The sequence below is a fragment of the Hemiscyllium ocellatum genome, chromosome 37 (genome assembly GCF_020745735.1).
Source record: "Hemiscyllium ocellatum isolate sHemOce1 chromosome 37, sHemOce1.pat.X.cur, whole genome shotgun sequence".
NCBI lineage: Eukaryota > Metazoa > Chordata > Chondrichthyes > Orectolobiformes > Hemiscylliidae > Hemiscyllium > Hemiscyllium ocellatum.
The window spans coordinates 31,412,332-31,434,022 of NC_083437.1; the positions used below are offsets into that span (position 1 = coordinate 31,412,332).

At 39.4% G+C, this 21,691-nt stretch overlaps 1 protein-coding gene across 1 annotated transcript in view; it reads right to left on the reverse strand.

Annotated features, from left to right (window-relative positions):
• Nucleotides 1-10,153: 10,153 nt before the first annotated feature.
• The window catches only part of prkcz (protein kinase C, zeta), a 410,310-nt gene continuing 398,772 nt past the window's right edge, over nucleotides 10,154-21,691 (reverse strand). Inside the window, exon 18 of the mRNA XM_060852456.1 lies at nucleotides 10,154-10,930. Coding sequence (XP_060708439.1) covers nucleotides 10,843-10,930 — 88 coding nt within the window. The 3' untranslated portion in view covers nucleotides 10,154-10,842. The remainder of the gene's footprint in view (nucleotides 10,931-21,691) is intronic.

Here is a 21,691-nt window from a genome sequence, read left to right on the forward strand (position 1 = left end):
TTCCAATGGCTTTAACCACAGTGTGGTTAACATGAATTAATAGAGTAAATGTAAATCCTCTTGAAGGGTGAATTTTGTTTTATTTATTCAGGATATGTAGACATTGCTGGCTAGGCAAAATTTATTGTCCATACCTGACTGCCTTTGAGAAGGTGGTTGCAAGCAGCCATTTTCAACTGCTGTAGTTCTTGCATGGAGTACAGATACAACTACAATACTAGTTGGAAAAGAGTTCCAAGGTTTTAACCCAGCAACCATGAAGGAGTGGTGATATACATTAGATTACTTAGATTACTTACAATGTCAAAACAAGCCCTTCGGCCCAACAAGTCCACACCGACCCGCCGAAGCGCAACCAACCCATACCCCTACATTTACCCCTTACCTAACACTACGGGCAATTTAGCATGGCCAATTCACCTGACCCACACATCTTTGTGACTGTGGGAGGAAACCGGAGCACCCGGAGGAAACCCACGCAGACACGGGGAGAACGTGCAAACTCCACACAGTCAGTCGCCTGAGTCGGGAATTGAACCCGGGGCTCAGGCGCTGTGAGGCAGCAGTGCTAACCACTGTGCCACCGTGCTGCATAAGTTCTAAGTCAGGATAGTGAGGTTGGACAGGGGGCTGTCATTTATATGTTATCTTTCGGGGAGGTAAAAAGTTGTGGAAATAGAAGGAACTGTTCAAACAACTTTGGTGAATTGTGACAGTCCACCTTTTAGGTGGTACATGCTGCTGCTGCACGGTGTCATTAGTGAAGGGAGTGAATAAGGTCAGTATAACTGGCATGATTTGAACCTTTTAAAAATGCCCTGCTCTTTATAAATGCTGCAGGTCTCAGAATAAAAGTATCCTCTGCTGGACTGCTTTGATTATCAAGCAGCTATCTAGTTTTGTAGTTTAAGTAGAACTCTTTGACATTTTCCTAAAGATTACCATTATATTGTTGTGAATATTTGGCTGAGTTTTTAAAGCTAAAGGTATCTTAGCAGGGTGTTGAGTTCTGTTTGAATGACAGATTAAGTAGAATATCAAAGAATGTGTGGTGTCAAGTTGGCATGGAAGGCCACAGGAATGGGTTGTGAATGGGGAGGGACCTGATACCTTGTAAAATAACTGAAGTTCCAGAGAGCTCAAACAGCTCGTCTAACTAATTTACCTCAAAACTCACTGGCTTACCTAGTCACTTACACTCTGCTTCTAAATTGTTGTGCCCAACTTTATCCAGTACCTATCTCCCTAGAACCAAATCCACATGTTCTGGGGACTTTTTAATCAAAATGGGTCACATGACTCAAATGCCTGCTTTGCTTTTTTCTCTATTAAATAAACAAAAAGAACTGTGGATGCTGGAAATCAGAACCAAAAACATAAATTACTGGAAATTGTTAGCAGGTCTGGCAGCATCTGTGGAGAGAAGTCAGAGTTTATGCTTCAAGTCAAGTGACCCTTTTAAAACCCCAATTACTTTTTTCGATCCTCTGTATGCACTTGGATGTGGGCATTGCTGTCTAACCAACATTTATTGCTCTTCCCAATTGCCCTGGAGAAGATAGCGGTGAGCTGCCTTCTTGAACTGCTGCAGTCCACCTGCTGTAGGTTAACCCACAATGCCTTTCGGGAGGGATTTCCAGGATTTTGACTCAGCAACGCTGAGTAACGGCAAAATATTTCCAAGCCAAGAAAGTGAGTGGTTTGGAGGAGAACTTGCAGGTGGTGGTGTTCCCATGTATTGTTGCCCTTATCCTTCTAGATGGAAGTATTCATGGGTTTGGAAGGTGCTGTCTAAAGGTCTTTAGTGAATTTCTACAGTGCATCATGTACATTGCTGCTACAGAGTGTTGATAGTGGACACTTGTGGATGTGGTCCCAATCAAGCAAGCTGCTTTGCCCTGGATGGTGTCAAACTTCTCATGTTGTTGGAGCTGCACTCATCCAGGCAAGTGGGGAGTGTTTCATCACAATCCTGACTTGTGCCTTGTAGATGGTGGACAGGCTTTGGACAATCAGGAAGGTAAGTTACTTGCCGCAGTATTCTTAGCCTCTGACCTACTCTTATAGTAACTCTGTTTATGTAGTGAGTCCAGTTGAATTCCTGGTCAATGGTAACCCCAAGAATATTGATGGGAAAATTAGGGATTGGGTAACACCATTGAACGTCAAGGGGGCAGTGATTAGTTTGTCTTTTATTGGAGATAGTTGTTGCCTAGCATTTGTGTGGCATGAATATTACTTGCCACTTGTCAGCTCAAGCCTGGATATTGTCCAGGTTTTGTTGCATTTGAACATGAGCTGCTTCAGTATCTGGGGGTTGCAAATTAAGCTGAACATTATGCAATAATTGGCGAACGTCCCCACTTCTGACCTTATGATAGATGTAAAGTCCTTGATGAGCAGCTGAAGATGGTTAGGCTTTGAACACTACCCTGAAGAACACCTGCAGAGGTGTCCTGGAGCCGAGATGACTGATCCCAATAACCACAGCCATCTTCCTATGTGCCAGGTATGACTCAACCTGTGGGGAATTTGCCCCCGGTACCCAATATTTCCAGCCTTACGTGGGCTCCTTGAGGCCACACTCAGATGGTGTGGCCTTGACATCAAGGACTCTCACTTAACCTCTGCAATTCAGCTCTTTTTGTCCATGTTTGAATCAAGGTTGTAATGAGGTCAGGAACTCAGTGGCCCTGGAGGAACCCAAACTGAGAATCACTGAGCAGACCCTGCTAGATATTACTGTTGTTGAAACCTTCCATTATTTTACTGATGATTGAGAGTAGACAGATGGAGCATTAATTGACCAAGTTAGATTTGTCCTGCTTTTCATGTACAGAACATAACTGGGCAATTTTCCAGTGTCTGTAGATGCCAGCATTGTAACCATACCGGAACAGCTTGTCCAGTGGAGCAGCAAGCGTTCACAATCACAAAGTACTATTGCTGGAATGCTGTCAGGGCCATAGCTTTACAGAATCCAATGCCTCAAACTTTTTTTGACATCCCAAGGAGTGAATCAAATTGGCTGTAGACTGATATCTTAATGTTGGGGACCACTGGAAGAGCCAAGATAGATCATCCACTTGGTACTTCTGGCTGAAACTTGATACAAATGCTTCAGCCTTATCCTTTTCACTTTTGTTTTATCCATCACCTTCTCCATCATTGTAGATGGGGATATTTGTGAAATCACCTCCTCCAGTGAGTTGTTTAAGTGTTCACCATCAGCCATGATTGGAGTGGCAGGACTGCAGCTCAGATCTAATCCTTTGGTTATAGGATCACTTAGCTCTGTCTTCACTTGCTGCTTATGCTGTTGGCATGCAAGTAGTCTTTTTTGGTAATTTCACCAGGTTGTCACCTCATTTTTGCGTATGCATGATGCTTCTCTTGGTTTGTTGGTAATGGTTGAATGGGGATGTGTATGGTCATGAGGTTGCAGATTGTTCTGGAATTCCACTCTGCTGCTGTTGATGGCCCAGTGCCTCAAGGGTACTCAAATCTTAAGGTGCTAGATCTGTTCAAAGTCTGTCCCATTTAGCAAGATCCGGGACACACAGGATGACGGAGGATATTCTGAACATGAAGGTGTGACTTCGTCTTCACAAGGACAGTATGTTCATCGTTTTTATCAAAACTAACACGAACAGTTGCATTTGGAGCCAGCAGATTGGTAAGGATGAGGCCAGTGGTATGAATTTTCCTTTTTGTTCCCTCACCACATGCTGTACACCCAGTTTAGCAGCTATGCTCTTTAGAACCCGGACCTATTTGATCAGTTGTGCTATTGAAATTGGAACTCCCCATCCAGGGCACATTTTATGACTTTGCTACCTTCAATCTTCCTCTGTGTTGTTCAACATGGAGAAGCACATTTTCATCAGCTAAGGAGAATAGTTCATGGTATTCAGCAGTAGATTTCCTTGCCCATATTTAACCTGAATCCATGAGACTTCATTTGGTCCATAGTCAATGTTGAGGCCCCCAGGACAAATCTTTTCTGACTGTACCCACTGTGTTTCCATTTGTGCAGGGTCTGTTCTGGTGAGACCAGGATAAATCCAGGAATAGTGATAGTGGTATCTGGGACATCGTCAGGTATAATTCTGTATAATTTTCTTGAAAGTTGTGATCGTAAATCTTTCAAATTTAGTGGATTTCTTGTTGGAACATATGATAAAGGTAATTATGCAAAATGAGAATTGGCAAGAAATTAAGATAAACGTATGGAGCTTTGGTGAAAGGTTTATCACTTCTCAGCAATGTGTTTTTTTATGATCTAGTCTCTTAGTCATTTTGTACTAGGCCATTCTTAACAGTGCCTATCCTATTGGACTCCATACAACATAGAATGATAGGGTATTGTTTTCCTTTATTTGTTTGGATTGATAAATCTGGAAAAATTTTCATTGCTCTCAAATTACTACAAAAAAAACAATCAGCATTCTCCCTAGCCAAAAGATTCTAGTTATTGAATGAGTGTTTAGGTCACTGCCTCTTATTAGCTTTTCTCATAGCTAGCTACTCAATCAGACATTTGGAGAAAATTGTTGAGTCTCTGGAGCCAGTTTTTTTTTTCTTGTTCTGTTTTGAAAATCCTTGGCAAATTTCCCAGCCATAACTGTGGTTCAACAGGAAACACCAGAGACACTCAAAACATGCATTGCTTGTCATCTGTCTGAGTAGAAGTTGGCAGACTATTATCCTGAGTTTTACACTGGCCAACATAGAACAATACAGGCCCTTCGGCCCTCGATATTGTGCAGGCCTTCTGTCCTACTCTAAGATCAGATCAAACTTACATACCTTCCACTGCACAAACTTCCACATGCCTATCCAAGAGTTACTTAAATGTCCCTAATGTATCTGACTCCACTACCACTGCTAGCAGTGCATTCCATATACCTTCCTCCAGTTACCTTAAAATTATGCCCCCTTGTGATAGGTATTTCCGTGCTGGGAAAAACTCTCTGGCTATCCACTTTATCTTTGCCTCTCATCATCTTGTACACCCCTATCACGTCACCTCTCATCCTTCTTTACTCCACCGAGAAAAGCCCTAGTTCCCTCAACATTTCTTCATAAGACATGCCCTCCAGTCCAGGCAGCATCTTAGCAAATGTCCTCTGCAGCCTCTCTAAAGCTTCCACATCTTTCCTAGAAGGAGGCAACCAGGACTGAACACAATATTCCAAATGTGGTCTAACCAGGACTATATAGAGCTGCAGCATAATCTCATGGCTCTTAAAACTCAATACCCTGCTAATAAAGCCAACACACCACACACCTTCTTAAAACCCTATCAACTTGGGTGGCAACTTTGTGGGATCTATGGACATGGACCCCAAATTCCCTCTGTTCCTCCACACTACCAAAGAGTTTTGCCTTTAACCCTTCATTTTGCATTCTGCATTCAAATTCAATCTTCCAAAGTGAGTGACTTCACACTTTTCCAAGTTGAACTCCATCTGTCACTTAATCAGCCCAGTTCTGCATCCTGTCAGTGTTTTGTTGCAACCTATAATAGCCCTATCCACAACTCCACCAACCTTAGTGTCATTGGCACACTTACTAACACATCCTTTCAGTTCCTCATCCAAGTCATTAGTAAAAATCATAGAGAGCAGAGGTCCCAGAGCCGATCCCTGCGGAACGCCACTGGTCACTGAGCTCCAGGCTGAATACTTTCTGTCTGCGAATACTCTGTCTTGTGTGGGCCAGCCAATGCTGTATCCAGACAGGTTTCCCTGTATCCCCTGCCTCCTTACTTTCCAAATGAAGTAGTAAGGAGTAACTTGATACTTATACAAGTTTGGATTAAAAACAGAAATGCTGAATTTAAAGTTAATTCATATCTTAAAAACGAGGGAACAAATGTGTAGGTGAAAGTTTTAAAGTTCTGACTGGACTGGAGCAGGTAAATCTCAACATTCTCAGGCCAATCTGTGATCCACCAATAAGACAATACACTGGGTGGAGTTTGGCAAAATTTATCTTGTATGGGGTAAATACACTTTCAGAGTCTTTTCAGATGTTGATGGACTGGAACAAATTCAAGATTTAACTTCATTTAGATTTCTGTGTCCCTCTGCAGTTCTGAATCAAATGCAATATTGCCTGAAAAAATGTTTATCTGGATCTGAATGATGAATAACAAACATAAGGAATTCCTTGCTGATACAAAGTCCAAGGATTTGATTTCATTTATTTATTCTTCTTGTTCTAGAAATTCTTTTTGAAGAATCCACAAATTGTTGTAGAAACCAACTTGAAAAGCACTGCTCTTTGCAAAGTTTCAGCTAATTCCATCTCCTCTGACTCTTCCTGAAGTTGCAGTATCTATGAATATCAAAATACTGAGACCATTTAAATAATATTTATAGAACCTGGTAATATACCACACACTGAAAGCGCAACCTAAATACTGTCTTGAATAAATTATTATACTTTCAGTCAAGTGTTTAATTCAAATGTCCTATATCTTAACTGGTGTTGTAGACCGATTTGAACAAGTCTTATACAGTAAAAATTGGCCTTGAATGGAACACATTTTTTTAAAATTGGCTTTTTTTTATGAGAATAGGCAAGAACAGTACAATTCACACCCATAAATCAACTGCCATGTACAAAATAACTACAATGAACATCTCACTATTTTACAATCATTAAATTAGCTCTAATTTTTCATTAAGGACTAATCAAAGTTAGACCACTGTACACTTGCACCAGAATTGTATTAGATTGTTAATAGGTCAGACTAAACTGATTTATTCTTCCTCAGGCAGAATCTCTCATTGCAATTCACACCATACAAAATATTCTGTACACAGGTTACAAATTAGGAATTCTCCAAAATGAAATGTAAACAGGTGGTTTGGGGCAGACCAAGTTGCAGGTTATTAATTTTTTTGCAACAATTCTCCATTTCAAACCGTCTCCCCAAATATTTTGCCTATTTGTTATGATGATTGATCACTAGCAAATGGACATGTACAGATTTAAGTGGTATATGAAACAGTTTAAGGACAGCAAAATAGATCATAATAGCAGCAAAATAGTTCAGATAAGCTTTTAAGAGTAATATTTAGAAAAAAAATTCAGGCATATGAGCAAATGGGGGCATTGGGAGAAATGCAGCATCTAATGATCAAATAAATGGTGGGTGATTGAGGGGGAAAAAGATATAATTTTTAAAATCACACACAATCATGTGTATTAAATATATACATTAATGCGATGTAAATAATTTTGGAATGGAGCCAGCAAAGAGGCAGATTGAATGGGCTAAAGAGGGCAACCTTTTGTGCTTAGCCATTTATTTAAAAGTAAAAATCTATGAAATACATTTGACTGAAGTTTTAATTCCTCTAATAAACAATAACAGTTCAACTGTTCTATAGCTGAATTGGATTACACATTAAATATCTTATTATACAATCACACCTAGCTTCTGTCACTAGACATTTTGTTGCAGACCTTTTAATATCATTGTCCTCTCTCACAAACGTTTGAATTTCAGGATGGGGGAAATGCAGGCAATATTTGCATGAGTGCAGCATTTGGATTTGATTTTCTTAGATGGTAAAATATTTAATGAAATGAACCCAGTGATGCTTTATTCTTGGCAATGCCAATGCTAGCATTATTTTACTGAAGTAACAACAGATTTGTATGTGTTTGTTGGATAAATTGACCAGTTGCGAATGTTCTCAGCTGGATGGGATGAAAAGACATGGTTGGAGGAAGAAAATTTATTTGAGAACACAATTCACAATTTGACAGAATTAACGGGAGACTTGAAGTGATATAGGTTTCTATATATATGTCAGCCAATCAGATACTTGGTACAATGTTTAACCATTTTGCTGATAGTCTATCCCCAGTTTCATATTGGAGATGACCTTACGGTTGATGATCTTTTGTCAGAAAAGGTAATTATTTCACAAACTAAGGGGTTCTACCTGAAATAGTAATCTGCCTCTCTTTCAAATGCTGACTTGACTTTGTGCATTTCCAATATTTTCTATTTTAACAAAAAAAACTCAATGGAATTTGAAGTCCAAGTAGCCTCGACTCTGTGCTTGTTTGTTATTTGTATTTTTAGTCATTAAAAAGAGAAGTAAGGATCAACATTCTTTTCAGTATTTGCTCTACTTGAAAACTTAACAATCTCACTCTTTTATTGTTATTGCCTTTGGAGATTATATATCCATTTAGCCTGACCATGGAAAGATATTAGCACATATTTTGATCACATACTTCATAATATTCAAATTTTAAAAAATGGAATACTTAAAATATAATTTTTTCCCCTCAGCACAATATAATCAGTCTCAATGACACGCGCACACACACACACTTACATAGCAAAAATGGAGAAGAATGAACTTGCAAATGGTAGTGAATTTGGCAACAGAAAGAAACCACTGCTTTTCACTTCAATCTTTATATAGACAATCAAAATTGGAAGCTGGCTTAATATTAGGTAATGCTGGAGATCTGACTGGCTAAGATCTGTGCAGTGCCAGCTATTATATATAATGCCATGGATCATTTGATATAAATAAAGGAGTGGGTGAAAGCACATGCAGTAATTTAATCCAATTCCAGAAGTCTAGGTTGAGGGTTTGAGCAAAGTGCATTCAAGCAGGCTTAAAACAAGGTTTGTGTCCACTTTTTTTCAATTAAAAATTTGCAGATTTGTTAAGAACAAAAATACAAATCTAGAAATGAAGGTTGGAATTTTGGATGTAAACCATTCACCTACAGTATTGTCTTGTTTCTGTTATTCATGGATCTGCTGCATATTGCACAATATTTGATGATTTTAGTATAGAATTTTCCAGCCTTGGGAATATTTCCTTTAATTGTGCAATAGTTTGTCAGTGGAATGTAAAAATAAAACTTGAGCAAATGAGGGAGAGAGAAAACATATGCAATTAACAGACAAATATCAGCTTCTGGGAGATTCTTACACCCAGCATTGAGAAGTTGAGGCAGCAAGCTTCAGCCCACAATAAAACAAATTAAATTCATAATTTCCATATAGTAAAAATTAGATGCTTTTATAATCCAGAATACTCAAACTAACCAGCTATTTACCAATTAAAACAATAGCTCATTTTATTCTTAAGGCTGGGGCAGGGAAATGGAGAACACAATACCATTAAATAATGCACATATGATGCAGGGCTACCACCCTCTCCTTTTAGAAGCTGATTGAATCACATCAAAAATAACTTAACAAGTAAAGTATGTACATTGTTGTCGCAATTCCACTACCAACAGTCCTAATATTTTGTTCTTTCCTATATCTCTGTAGATCATTATCCTGGATTCTGGTGATAACTAATCTTTAATAGTACGAATCTGACCCGTTCAGAAAACTTATTTAGGCACTTTACTGTCTCAAAACAAATCTTTGGAATCCATACATGGGAATACCCTAATTTCTGCATTACAGGCTATTTTTCAATATAAAAGTGTACTGTACATAAGTCTACTAAATGTAGATTTTGATGGCAATGTAGAAAAAAAGCTGATGTTGAAATTAATTTTATTCCAGCATCACAAACTAAATTTATGTGTCACTTCATAGGACAAGACGTTGTCTATAAAATTAAAATTGCTTTTTTTTGTTGGTTTGTTTGCAGCCAGAAATCTAGAAATTAGGGGTTCAGATCAACCTTCCAAGTGCCCACTAATTTGGCATTAGTTGCGACATAAATTCAAGGTTTAAAGGATGGTCTACACTACTTGAAGCTTTTAAAATACAGAATAAAGCAGGGTAACCATTTCTAACATATCCCCTTTTATCATGCTGAATTTACTTTTTTCAATATAAAGGCATGAGCTACTATGTTCTGTATTTCTTTACAAGTGACAAATTCCATTCTCTCAATCACAGAACTAAATGGAAAACAGTTCCAACTAATGTTTGGCTAAGTCTAACAAACAGCTAAAAAAACATGTTCGAGAATAGTTTTAGTTGTAATCTACAATGCAGCTCTAAAAAAAACTGTATGAATGATCATGAATACAAATCAGGTACAGCTGTGTCGCACTATTGCATATTCAATAAGATAAAAATTGAATTTTGATTGAAGTCCAGATGTTCCATGGCATTATATAATATAGCAGCAATTAAGGAGAAATTGTGATTCAGCAACTAATAAAAATATTTCTGGATTAGATCTCCACTGCACAATGTTACATCAGATTAATCCAAGTGTATATTATTATCCAATAAACACTTTTTTTTGTTTATTATTGCTTCTGTATAGGTTAGAGTCAGTGGTTTATAAATCACATTAGCCAGTTGTCCAAAGGCAATGACAGTTTAAGGGGTAGTTACCCATACTACTGTTCCTAATACAGTATAGTACATTCTTTCTCTTGAGGTCAAACTTCCGAATGTCTACTTATAAAGAGAGAGAGAGAGAGAGAGAGAAAACTGCAGTGTCTCCAAGTTCCTTCACAGAAGCCATCATACAATTCCTTGTTTTGAGGGAATGAAAAGAAAATATTCCTTCATGGAAGCAGGCACAGATCAGGTGGCCTTCCCTTTACTAACAAGATGCCAGTCGAATCAATGTCCAGTAAATAAGGAGGAACTGTGGCTATTTATGGAATTTTACCACCGAAATAACTTTCATTGCTCAGCAGCAGTCACCATGGTTTGCAGTACTCTTGGAAAACTTGCACCAGATCCAATAACCTTGCATGCAGGTAAATTAGGAAAAAGTCATCAACTGGAGAGTTGAAGTTGAGTCCACAGCTCACTGAAGTCAACCTTTGACAAACTAGGTGGAACAGTCCCACTTTCCAAATGTAGCTCGTTCATACAGTTTCCTCCGATGACATCAGTAAAGGATTAATATATTCAAAGCCCTCAAATTCCGATTGGTCAATTCTTTTTATTACATCTCTGTAAGGATGAAAAAAAGACACTGAAGCAATGCTTAAAAACAAAGGTAGGCACAGTATGGTCTTTGAACAAATCTGGGTCGAGGTCAGCATTGTGCATCACTTTTTCAGTCTGTTTTGGGGAATCAAATTCATTTCCTGGGCAATTCAAAATACCAATCACCATTCAAATTAGTCAAATGCTTCACATGGGCCTGGTACAGCCAACCTTTTGCTTAATATTGAACAAAAGAGACAGCAAATAGAAATTGCAGGCTGTTTAAGACATAAGGAAATTTGGCAAGGTTGGATGGTATTTTAATGCAAAGACGAATAAGGCAGATGAATTGAGGGCGGGAGAGGATTGACAGCTAAATATGTAGGGGGGGAAATAGGGTCTTCAGACGAGGTGGAAACTAGTAAAAGGACAATATTGATCAAGGAAACAATTACAGCATCAAGGAGGATTGACATCTTAAAGGACTCCTCAAATGACACCATATGGATTAGAACATAAAAACCAAAAAGGCACATCACATAAGTGGGAGTCTACTATAGCCCCTTAACATTTCATGAAATGGACGAGCATATATGTTGGCAAATTTCAGAGAACTATTTAAAAATTGGTTAGTGATAGAAGGGGATTTCAACTTTCCCAACATTAACTGTTATAGTGTAAAAGATTTTGAAGAAGCAAAATTCTTAAAATATATCGAGGAGAATTTTGTTTGAAATGGCAGCTATTCACTGATTGTCCCTGTTCTGAGAGAGAATCTCACTCTGATTGGTCACCTGAGGAAGTGGGTGGGGGAATGGGGCTGCTGCTACTGAGAGCCCTGGCCTTGCTCATGTCATGTGCCCACGTGATTAGCTGTATGAAATCCCTTCTCATCGGACCTGACCATGGATTTCTCTCTCAAAATCTCTCACAGTTTTGAACTAATACAAGATGGAAAAATTCCATTCTCTGATATGGCAATACTGTGCTAATAATGCCATTTTTAACTTGAGATTTGAACCTGCATCTTCTTGGTGTTAGTTATTACATTCAAATGACGTGCTATCACAGGCTATCCTTCTACTTTGCCCAACCCCTCAAGTTAAACATTTCTCATTCAGTTTGACAAGGAACAAAATTATAATTGTTGCTATTCTTACATAAGCAGTTAAATACATTTAATGAATTAAATTTCTGACTGCACTATTTCACATGAAGTATTAACTAAAAAATTTGTGCCTGTAAAATTCAGAAAGGAGAAATGGAGCACATTAAGCATTTGTATTAGAACACTGTACATTCTAATTTGTACTTTTAATATACTTTAATTATTTCTCACAGTTTGGCAGATCTGCTGAATATCAGATATGGACACAGTTTATTTTTAAGTGAAATCATTGCAAAAAAGCTACAAAGTCCATTTACAAAGGTAGTTACGACCTGGAACGTTTAATGCAATCACTTTGTAAGAGTTCTATAGCTTTCTTATAAAACCACTTTTGAGATTCTCATGCCAAAGAATGCATAGTCTTGTTAATGTTGTGACATTTTAACATATAAAGAAATATGATACAATATTTCAAGGTCCATTTCATTTCTTGTATATATTACAACCTTTAAAGTGTGACAGTTATGATGAATTTATGCAACTTCCACTGAAGAGTAGACATTTTGTTCAGATGTTTATGGCCCAACTATAGTACACCAACATTGAGACACTAGACAAATTTGTAGTTTTGGTTTACAAAATATTCGGTGCAGGACCACTGTGGGGAAACTGAGGGGTGAAAAGAATGAAACATTAACGCTGCTTCTTCTCCACAGATGCTGCCAATCTGCCAACTACTTCTGTTTTTGTTTGAGATTTCCAACATCTACAGTTCTTTTGTTTCATTTTAGTGATAAAAGAACAATTTAGATTATAGATGTGGGAAAGTATACATCAGAATGACAATTTATGAAGAATTTAGTTTCATCTCAGGCATGCTTCAACATGTCTTCCCTTTTGCACAGCTGAGGACTCCTCCCCCTGTGGTTGTTGGCGCTCTCAGCTGTGTTCGACCCATTTCTTTCACTTCTGCCTTCACCCCCTTCCTCTCCTTTGCACACAACAGGGGTTCCCTTGTACCCACTTTCCATCCCACTAGCCTTAGCATTCAAAGAATTGACCTCTGACAGTTCCACCACTTCACGCAAGATTCCATAACCAAACACATGTTCTGTGTCCTCTTTATCAGCATTCTGCAGGATCCGTTACTTTTATGACACTCTGCTCCCTTCCTGAATCTCACCTGACAACTCTTCACCCACACCATGTGGCATTTCCCATGTAAATTGCATGATGTAACACTTGCCCTTTTACCTTCCCCCTCCTGAATGTTCCACATCTCAAACAAAATTTCCAGGTGAGGCTGTAATTCACTTGTACTTGTTTCAATTTAGTCTATTGGAATCACTACTCACAATCCTGTATCCTTTACATTGGTCAGACCAAATGCAGATCACTTCCACTTTAGTACACCCTCTTGCTTTCATATTAAATATTTCTGTCCTAGGCATGCTAGGATAGACCTCATTTTCCACTTAGGTACTTCACAACTTTCAGGATTCAACATTCAGTTCAAAAACTCAAGACCATGAACATTGTTCTCCATTTTGGTTATTCACCCTTGCTACCCCAGTATTTTATTTGCATAGATTTGCTCTCAACCTTAAATGTATGCCCTCTAGTTTTGCACTCCATAATGCAGGGAAAAAGACCTTGGCTATCCACCCTATCCATGCCCCCTCAATATTTTATAAACTTACATAAGATCACCAATCAGCCTCCAACACTCCAGGGAAAATAGCCCCAGCCTATTCAGCCCCTTCAAGTAGCTCAAACCCTGTAACCAAAGCAACATCTTTGTAAATCTTTTCTGCACCTTTTCAAGGTTTCACAACACCTTTCTGGTAGCAGGGAAACCAGAATTGCACACAGTATTCCAAAAGCAGCCAAAAGTGGGACGGCAGGGTGGCACAGTGGTTAGCACTGCTGTTTCACAGCACCAGGGACCTGGGTTCAATTCCCACCTTGGGCAACTGTGTGGAGTTTGCACATTCTCCCCATGTCTGCGTGCTTTCCTCCAGGTGCTCTGGTTTCCTCCCACAGTCTGAAGATGTGCAGGTTAGGTGAATTGGTCATGCTAAATTGCCCGTAGGTGAAGGGGTAAATGTAGGGGAATGGGTCTGGGTGGCTTGCTCTTCAGAGGGTCGGTGTGGACTTGTTGGGCCGAAGGGCCTGTTCCCACACTAAGTAATCTAATCTAACCTAATATCCTGTATAGCCACAACCTCACATCCCAACTCCTATACTCAGTGCACTAGTCAATAAAGAGAAGTGTACCTTCTTCACTACCCTGTTTGCCTGTGAGTTTACCTTCAAGGACCTATGAACCTGTATCTAAGAGTCTCTGATTAGCAACACTCCCCAGGATCCTACCATTAAGTATATAAAACTTGCCCTGATTTGTCTTGTAAAAATGTAACCCCTCACATTTATCTAAATTAAACTCAATCTGCTACTCCTCAGTCTATCTGATCAAGGTTCCGTTGTACGCTGAGATAACCTTCTTCACTGTCCGCTACACCACCAATGCTGTCAACTGCAAAATTAGTAACCATTCCTCATTCCTCCTATAATCACATGCAATCTTTGGATAAATGTCAAACAGCAGTGGACCCAGCATCGATCATTATGACACAAAGATGGACACTGGCCTCCAGTCTGAAAAACAACCTTCTCTTACCTTAAATCCTGTGGTAAACATGTTACTACAGTTGTTATGGGGTATTTTAACATGCAGGTAGACAGGGAGAAACAGGATGGTATTGGACCTCAAGAAAGAGACTTTGTGGAGTGCTTCAGAGATGGATTCTTAGAGCATCTGGTGCTGGAGCCGACCAGGGAGAAGGCAATTCTAGATCTAGTATTGTGTAACGAACCAGAATTGGTCAGAGACCTCAAAGTGAAGGAGCCATTGGGAAGTAGTGACCATAATACAATAAGCTTCAATCTGCAACTTGAGAGGGAGAGGGTACAGTCAGAAGTGACAGTACTTCTGTTGAATAAAGGGAACTATGGAGCTCTGAGGGAGGAGCTGGCCAAAGTTCAATGGTGCAATACCTTAGCAGGGATGACTGTGGAGGAACAATGGTGGATATTTCTGTGTATAATCCGTTGCAGGATCAGTTCATTCCTAAAAGGAAGAAAGATCCCAGGAGGAGGCATGGGCGGCTGTGGCTGACGAGGGAAGTTAAGAAACATATAAAGTTAAAAGAGAAAAAGTATAATATAGCAAGGATAAGTGGGAAAACAGAGGAAGCTTTTAAAGAACAACAGAGGATTACTAAGAAGGAAATACGCAGAGGAAAAATGAGGTACGAAGGTAAACTGGCCAATAATATAAAGGAGGATGGTAAAAGCTTTTTTAAGTATGTGCAAGGCAAAAAAAATGGTTAGGACTAAAATTGGGCCCTTGAAGACAGAAAGAGGGGAATCTATTACAGGGAACAAAGAAATGGCAGAAGAATTAAATGGGTACTTCAGATCTGTGTTCACTGGGGAAGACACAAGCAATCCCCTGGAGGTAACAGTGGCTGAAGGACCTGAACTGAAGGGAATTTATATTTGCCAGGATTTGGTGTTGGAGAGACTGTTAGGTCTGAAGGTTGATAAGTCTCCGGTGCCTGATGGTCTACATCCCAGGGTACTGAAGGTGGTGGCTTGGGAAATCGTGGATGCATTGGTGATTATTTTCCAGAGTTTGATAGATTTGGGATCGGTCCCTGAGGATTGGAGGGTGGCTAATGTCATACCACTTTTTAAGAAAGGTGGGAGAGAGAAAGCAGGAAATTATAGACCAGTTAGTCTGACCTCAGTGGTGGGAAAGATGCTGAAGTCTATTATAAAGCATGAAATTATGGCACATCTGGATAGTAGTAACAGGATAGGACAGAGTCAGCATGGATTTATGAAGGGGAAATCGTGCTTGACTAATCTTCTTGAATTTGAGGATGTAACTCTGAAGATGGACGAGGGAGATCCAGTAGATGTAGTGTACCTGGACTTTCAGAAAGCTTTTGATAAAGTCCCACATAGGAGGTTAGTGAGTAAACTTAGGGCGCATGGCATTGGGGGCAAAGTACTAGATTGGATTGAAAATTGGTTGGCTGATAGGAAACAAAGGGTAGTAATAAACAGCTCCATTTCGGAATGGCAGGCAGTGACCAGTGGGATACCGCAGGGATCCGTGCTGGGACTGCAGTTTTTTAACAATATATGTTAATGATATAAAAGATGGTATCAGTAATAACATTAGCAAATTTGCTGATGATACAAAGCTGGGTGGCAGGGTGAAATGTGATGAGGGTGTTAGGAGATTACAGGGTGACCTGGACAAGTTAGGTGAGTGGGCAGATGCATGGCAGATGCAGTTTAATGTGGATAAATATATGGTTATCCACTTTGGTGGCAAGAACAGGAAGGCAGATTACTACCTCAATGGAATTAATTTAGGTAAAGGGGCAGTATAAAGAGATCTGGGTGTTCTTGTACGCCAGTCAATGAAGGCAAGCATGCAGGTAGTGAAGAAGGCTAATAGCATGCTGGCCTTCATAACAAGAGGAATTGAGTATAGAAGCAAAGAGGTGCTTCTGCAGCTGTACAGGGCCCTGGTGAGACCACACCTGGAGTATTGTGTGCAGTTCTGGTCTCCAAATTTGAGGAAAGACATTCTGGCTATTGAGGGAGTGCAGCGTAGGTTCACGAGGTCAATTCCTGGAATGGAGGGATTACCTTACACTGAAAGACTGAAGCGACTGAGCTTGTATACCCTTGAGTTTAGAAGACTGAGAGGGGATCTGATTGAGACATATAAGATTACTAAAGGATTGGACACTCTGGCAGCAGGAAACATGTTTCCGCTGATGGGTGAGTGCCGAACCAGAGGACACAGCTCAAAAATACGGGGTAGACCATTTAGGACAGAGATGAGGAGAAACTTCTTCACCCAGAGAGTGGTGGCTGTGTGGAATGCTCTGCCCCAGAGGGCAGTGGAGGCTCAGTCTCTGGATTCATTTAAGAAAGAGTTGGATAGAGCTCTCGAGGATAGTGGAATCAAGGGTTATGGAGATAAGGCAGGAACAGGATACTGATTAGGAATGATCAGCCATGATCATATTGAATGGTGGTGCAGGCTCGAAGGGCTGAATGGCCTACTCCTGCACCTATTGTCTATTGTCAAATCCAAAGTTGTATTCATGTGATCTAATCTTGCTAACCAGTCTATTTTGTGGAACGCTACTGAATGCCTTTGGTTAACATCCAACACTCTGCCTTCATCAATTTTAAAAATCACACAACACCAGGTTATAGTCCAACAGGTTAAATTGGAAGCACACTAGCTTTCGGAGTGACGCTCCTTCATCAGGTGGTAGCCTGCGACCTGATGAAGGAGCGTCGCTCCGAAAGCTAGCGTGCTTCCAATTAAACCTGTTGGACTATAACCTGGTGTTGTGAGATTTTTAACTTTGTACACCCCAGTCCAACACCAGCATCTCCAAATCATTCATCAGTTTTGTTTGTCACTTGGTCAAAAAACCTCCACCAAGTTAGTGAAACATGATTTCCTATGCACAAAGCTATGCTGACTATTCTGAACTAGTCCTCACCTTTCCAAATACATGTAGATCCTGTACTTCAGAATCCCCTCCAACAACTTAACCATCATTGACATCAGGATCACCAGTCTATAGTCCCTGGCTTTTCCTTATCACCTTTTTAAAATAGTGGCAGCACATTAGCCATTCTCCAGTCTTTTTGGCACCTCACCTGTGGCTATCAATGAAACAACATCTCAGCAAGGGGCCCAGCAATCACTTTCCAACTTCCCACAAAGCTCTGGGATACACCTGATCATGTCCTGGGGATTTGTCCACCTTTACGCGTTTTAAGACATTCAGCATCTCCACCTCTGTATTTCTGCCACTTTTTTCTCCAAGTTATCTTGCTTCCATAAAAATGATGCAAAATGCTTGTTGAGTATTTCACCACCTCCTACAGTTCAACACATAGTTGGCCTTGTGCTTTTTAAGGGGCCCTATTCTCTCCTTACTCTTTTGCCCTTAATGTTTTCGTATAATCTCTTTGTATTCTCCTTAAGTCTATTTGTTAAGGCTTTCTCATGTCCCTTTTTTGTCATCCTGATTTCCTGAGAGTATACTCCTACTACTCTCATATTCCTCTAGGGATTCACTCAATCCCAACTGTCTATTCCTCCTTTTTCTTGACCAGAACCTCAATTTTTCTAGTCATCGACAATTCATTACATCTCTCATGCTTGCCCTTCTAATACAAACACACTGCCTCTGGACTCTTGTTACCTCATTTTTAAAGGCCTCACATTTTCAAATATCCCCTTTTACTGTGAATAGCCTTGCCCAATCAATGTTTGGAAGTTCTTGCCTAATACCATGAAAGTTGGCCATACTCCAATTTAGATCTTGAACTTTTAGATCAGGTCTATTCTTTTCCATAACTATTTTAAAACTAATAGAATTATTATCACCAGTCTCAATGTGCTCCCCCACTAACACCTCAGTAACTTTTCCTCTCTTATTTCCCAAAAGAAGATCAAGTTTAGCTCCTTCTTTATTACATTCACCCTCATACTGAATAAGAAAATTTTCTTGTACGCATTTAAATTCCTCTCCATCCAAGCCTTTAACACTACGGTAGTCTCAGTCTCTAACTGGAATGTTAAAATCTCCTACCACTACAACCTTATCATTCTTACAGACTTCTGAGATTTCCTTACAAATTTGCTCTCAATTTCTCACTGACTACTGGGAGACCTACAATATAATCTCAAAAAGGTGATCATCCCTTTCTTATTTCTCAGTTCCACTCAAATAAATTCACTAGACATACTCTTAGGAAAATCCTCCTTAAGTACAGCACATAATGTTATCCCTAACCAAAAAAGCCACTCCCCTCCTCTCTACCCCCCCCACCCCCCCACCTTTCTATCCTTCCAGTATACTTCCCATCTATACCCTGGAACATTAAGCTGCAATCCTGCCCTGCCCTGAGCCACATTTCTGTAATAGCTATGATATTCCAGTCCCATGTTCTCAACCGTGCCCTGACTTCATCTGCCTTACCTGTCAGGCTTCTTGCATTGAAATAAACAAACACAATTTAATTTATCAGCCTTACCTCATTTTTGCCTTCCTCCTTCCTGTACTCTTTGATTTGCTCCTCTTATCAGTCTTCCCTACTTCTTTGGGTCCCACTCCATCCCCTTACTAGTTGAAAACATCACGAGTTGTACTCTCAAATTTCCCCACCAGGATACTGGTTTCCTTCCAATTCTGGTGCAAACCATCCTTCGTAAACAAGTCACTTCTCCTCCAAAAGAGATTCCAATGATCTAAAAATGGGAATCCCTGCCCTCTGCACCAGTCCCTCAGCCACGCGTTCATCTGCTCTATCCTTCTATTCCCATTCTCACTAGCACATGGCACAGAGTAATACGGATTATACCATATTTGAGGTCCTACTTTTTAACCTGCCTTTGCAGTAAGACGTCCTTACTCTTATACATCAACCACCTTGAAATAAGAGCCAAATTCCATTAACCTTTCTGATCATCTGCGCACCTGTGTGCTGGCTTTCTATGTTTCACACACAAGTACCTGTAAGTCTGGTTGTGTTGCAGCTTCTCTCTATTTAAATAATTTGCTCTTTTATTCTCCTTTCCAAAATTATCATCTCATTTCACATTTTATACTGCATTGCCAACTTTTTGCCCACTTACTTAACCTTTCAATATCTGATTGTCATTTCCTTTTCTGGTAACAATCTGAGAATGTCACACCAAGATATTGCACAAGATTAGGAAAATTTGATAATACAACAAACGTAAAGGCCTTGTATCTGAATCCGCAAAGCATTTCAGAAAAATGTCAATGTTACTAGTGGAAATAGTGATTAATGTGTATGATTTAGAGTGATCTTTGTGTTTTTTCCCCAGTGTTGATGATTGTTCTAAGTTCTTCCCCTTCCCTGTTACTACTGGGATGTTACTTGTATCCTTGACTGTGAAAACTGAAGCAAAATATCGATTTAGTGACTATCATTTCTAATCATGATCAAAGATGATTGGGTTTATATCGTAGACATTAATCAGATTAGTTGAACAAAGCTAAATAACAAGTTAAAGTTACAGATTTAATGATGAATTATTAATTTGTTTATTCACTTGGTGTCTGATATCTATAATTCTTAAAGTATGGTTAGGAACAACATGGTAACTTTGAGGGTCATTGACTGTTTTAATTTCATTGTGTTGCAAACTCAGAGCTCATGTGAGAGATTTGGTTTTGTTTGCTTGAACAATTCAGTTAACTTTGTGGTATTTGAGGTATATAATTTTTGCTGGTTTATCGAGAGTGTCAATTAAAACAAAGTTTACTGTCCCTGAGTTGTAACATTGAAAATTCAATGAGTGAGTTTCAGACAGGATAAGTCACATATTTTTCATTGGAAAATATAATCAAACAGCACAATCTACATGGAAATGATGAGGAATTACTTTTCACTGGTCTAAAACCTAAGCTATTTCTGTTAGTCTCAGAAATGGTGTCTTGTTCAAGTGACATGGACCTGCCTTTCACATACTGGATGAATACGAAACACACATAATCCCAAATATCGAATCCACTGAAATAATCATTTAATAGCCTCTTGAATGCATCCACTGAACCTGCTTTCACCATCCTTCATGCACTGCATTCAGGATCATAATCATTCACTGTATAAAAAAAACGTTTCTCACATCAAATTAGCTTCCTTCACAAATTACCTTATATTCATGCCCCCCCCATTCTTGATCCTTTTATGAGAGGGATCAATCAATTACTGCACATATACTTTTCCAGCCCCCTTCATGATTTGAAAGTTTCTTAAAACTCTCTATTAAATGAGAAATTTCACCCATGGCTGAAAAATGATACAGATAACACTGCTGGGGCCCCACAATTTCTTCCCTAGTTTCCCACTGAGTCATGGGATACATTTGATCAGGTCCTGGAGATTTAATGATCTTTATGCTTTTTAAGACCTCCAACACCCCCTCTTCTGTAATGACTTTTTCAAAACATCATTATTTATTTGCCCAAGTTCCCTAGGTTCCATGTCTTTCTCCACAATAAATACTGATGGACAATATTCGTTTAGTATCCTCCCATCTCCTGTGGTTCCACACATAGACAACCTCGTTGATCTTTATGGGGCCCTATTCTCTCTCTAGTTGCTCTTTTGCCCTTAATGCACGTGTAGAATTCATTTGCATTATCCTTATCTGCCAAGATTCTGTCATACCCCTTTTGGCCTTCTGATTTCCCTCTTAAGAATGCTCCTACTCCCCTTATACTCTTCAAGAGATTCACTTGATCCTAGTCATTTACACTTGACAAATGCCTCCTTTTTCTTGACCAAAGCCTCAATATCTCTAGTCATCTATTGTTCCATTGATCACAGACGCCCCATTGTAATTTCAGCCACTGCTTGAGCTCCACAATCTGAAGTTCAAACTGAGGCAACTGGTGACTATTCCTGTTTGTTTAGGTCACACAGTGATTACAACTTTCCACATGTTGCAGGATGGTCATTCTGCTTGACTAAGTTGCCATATCATACCTTAAACTTCATTTTGAGTAATTAGCACAAAAGTATTTTCTTGT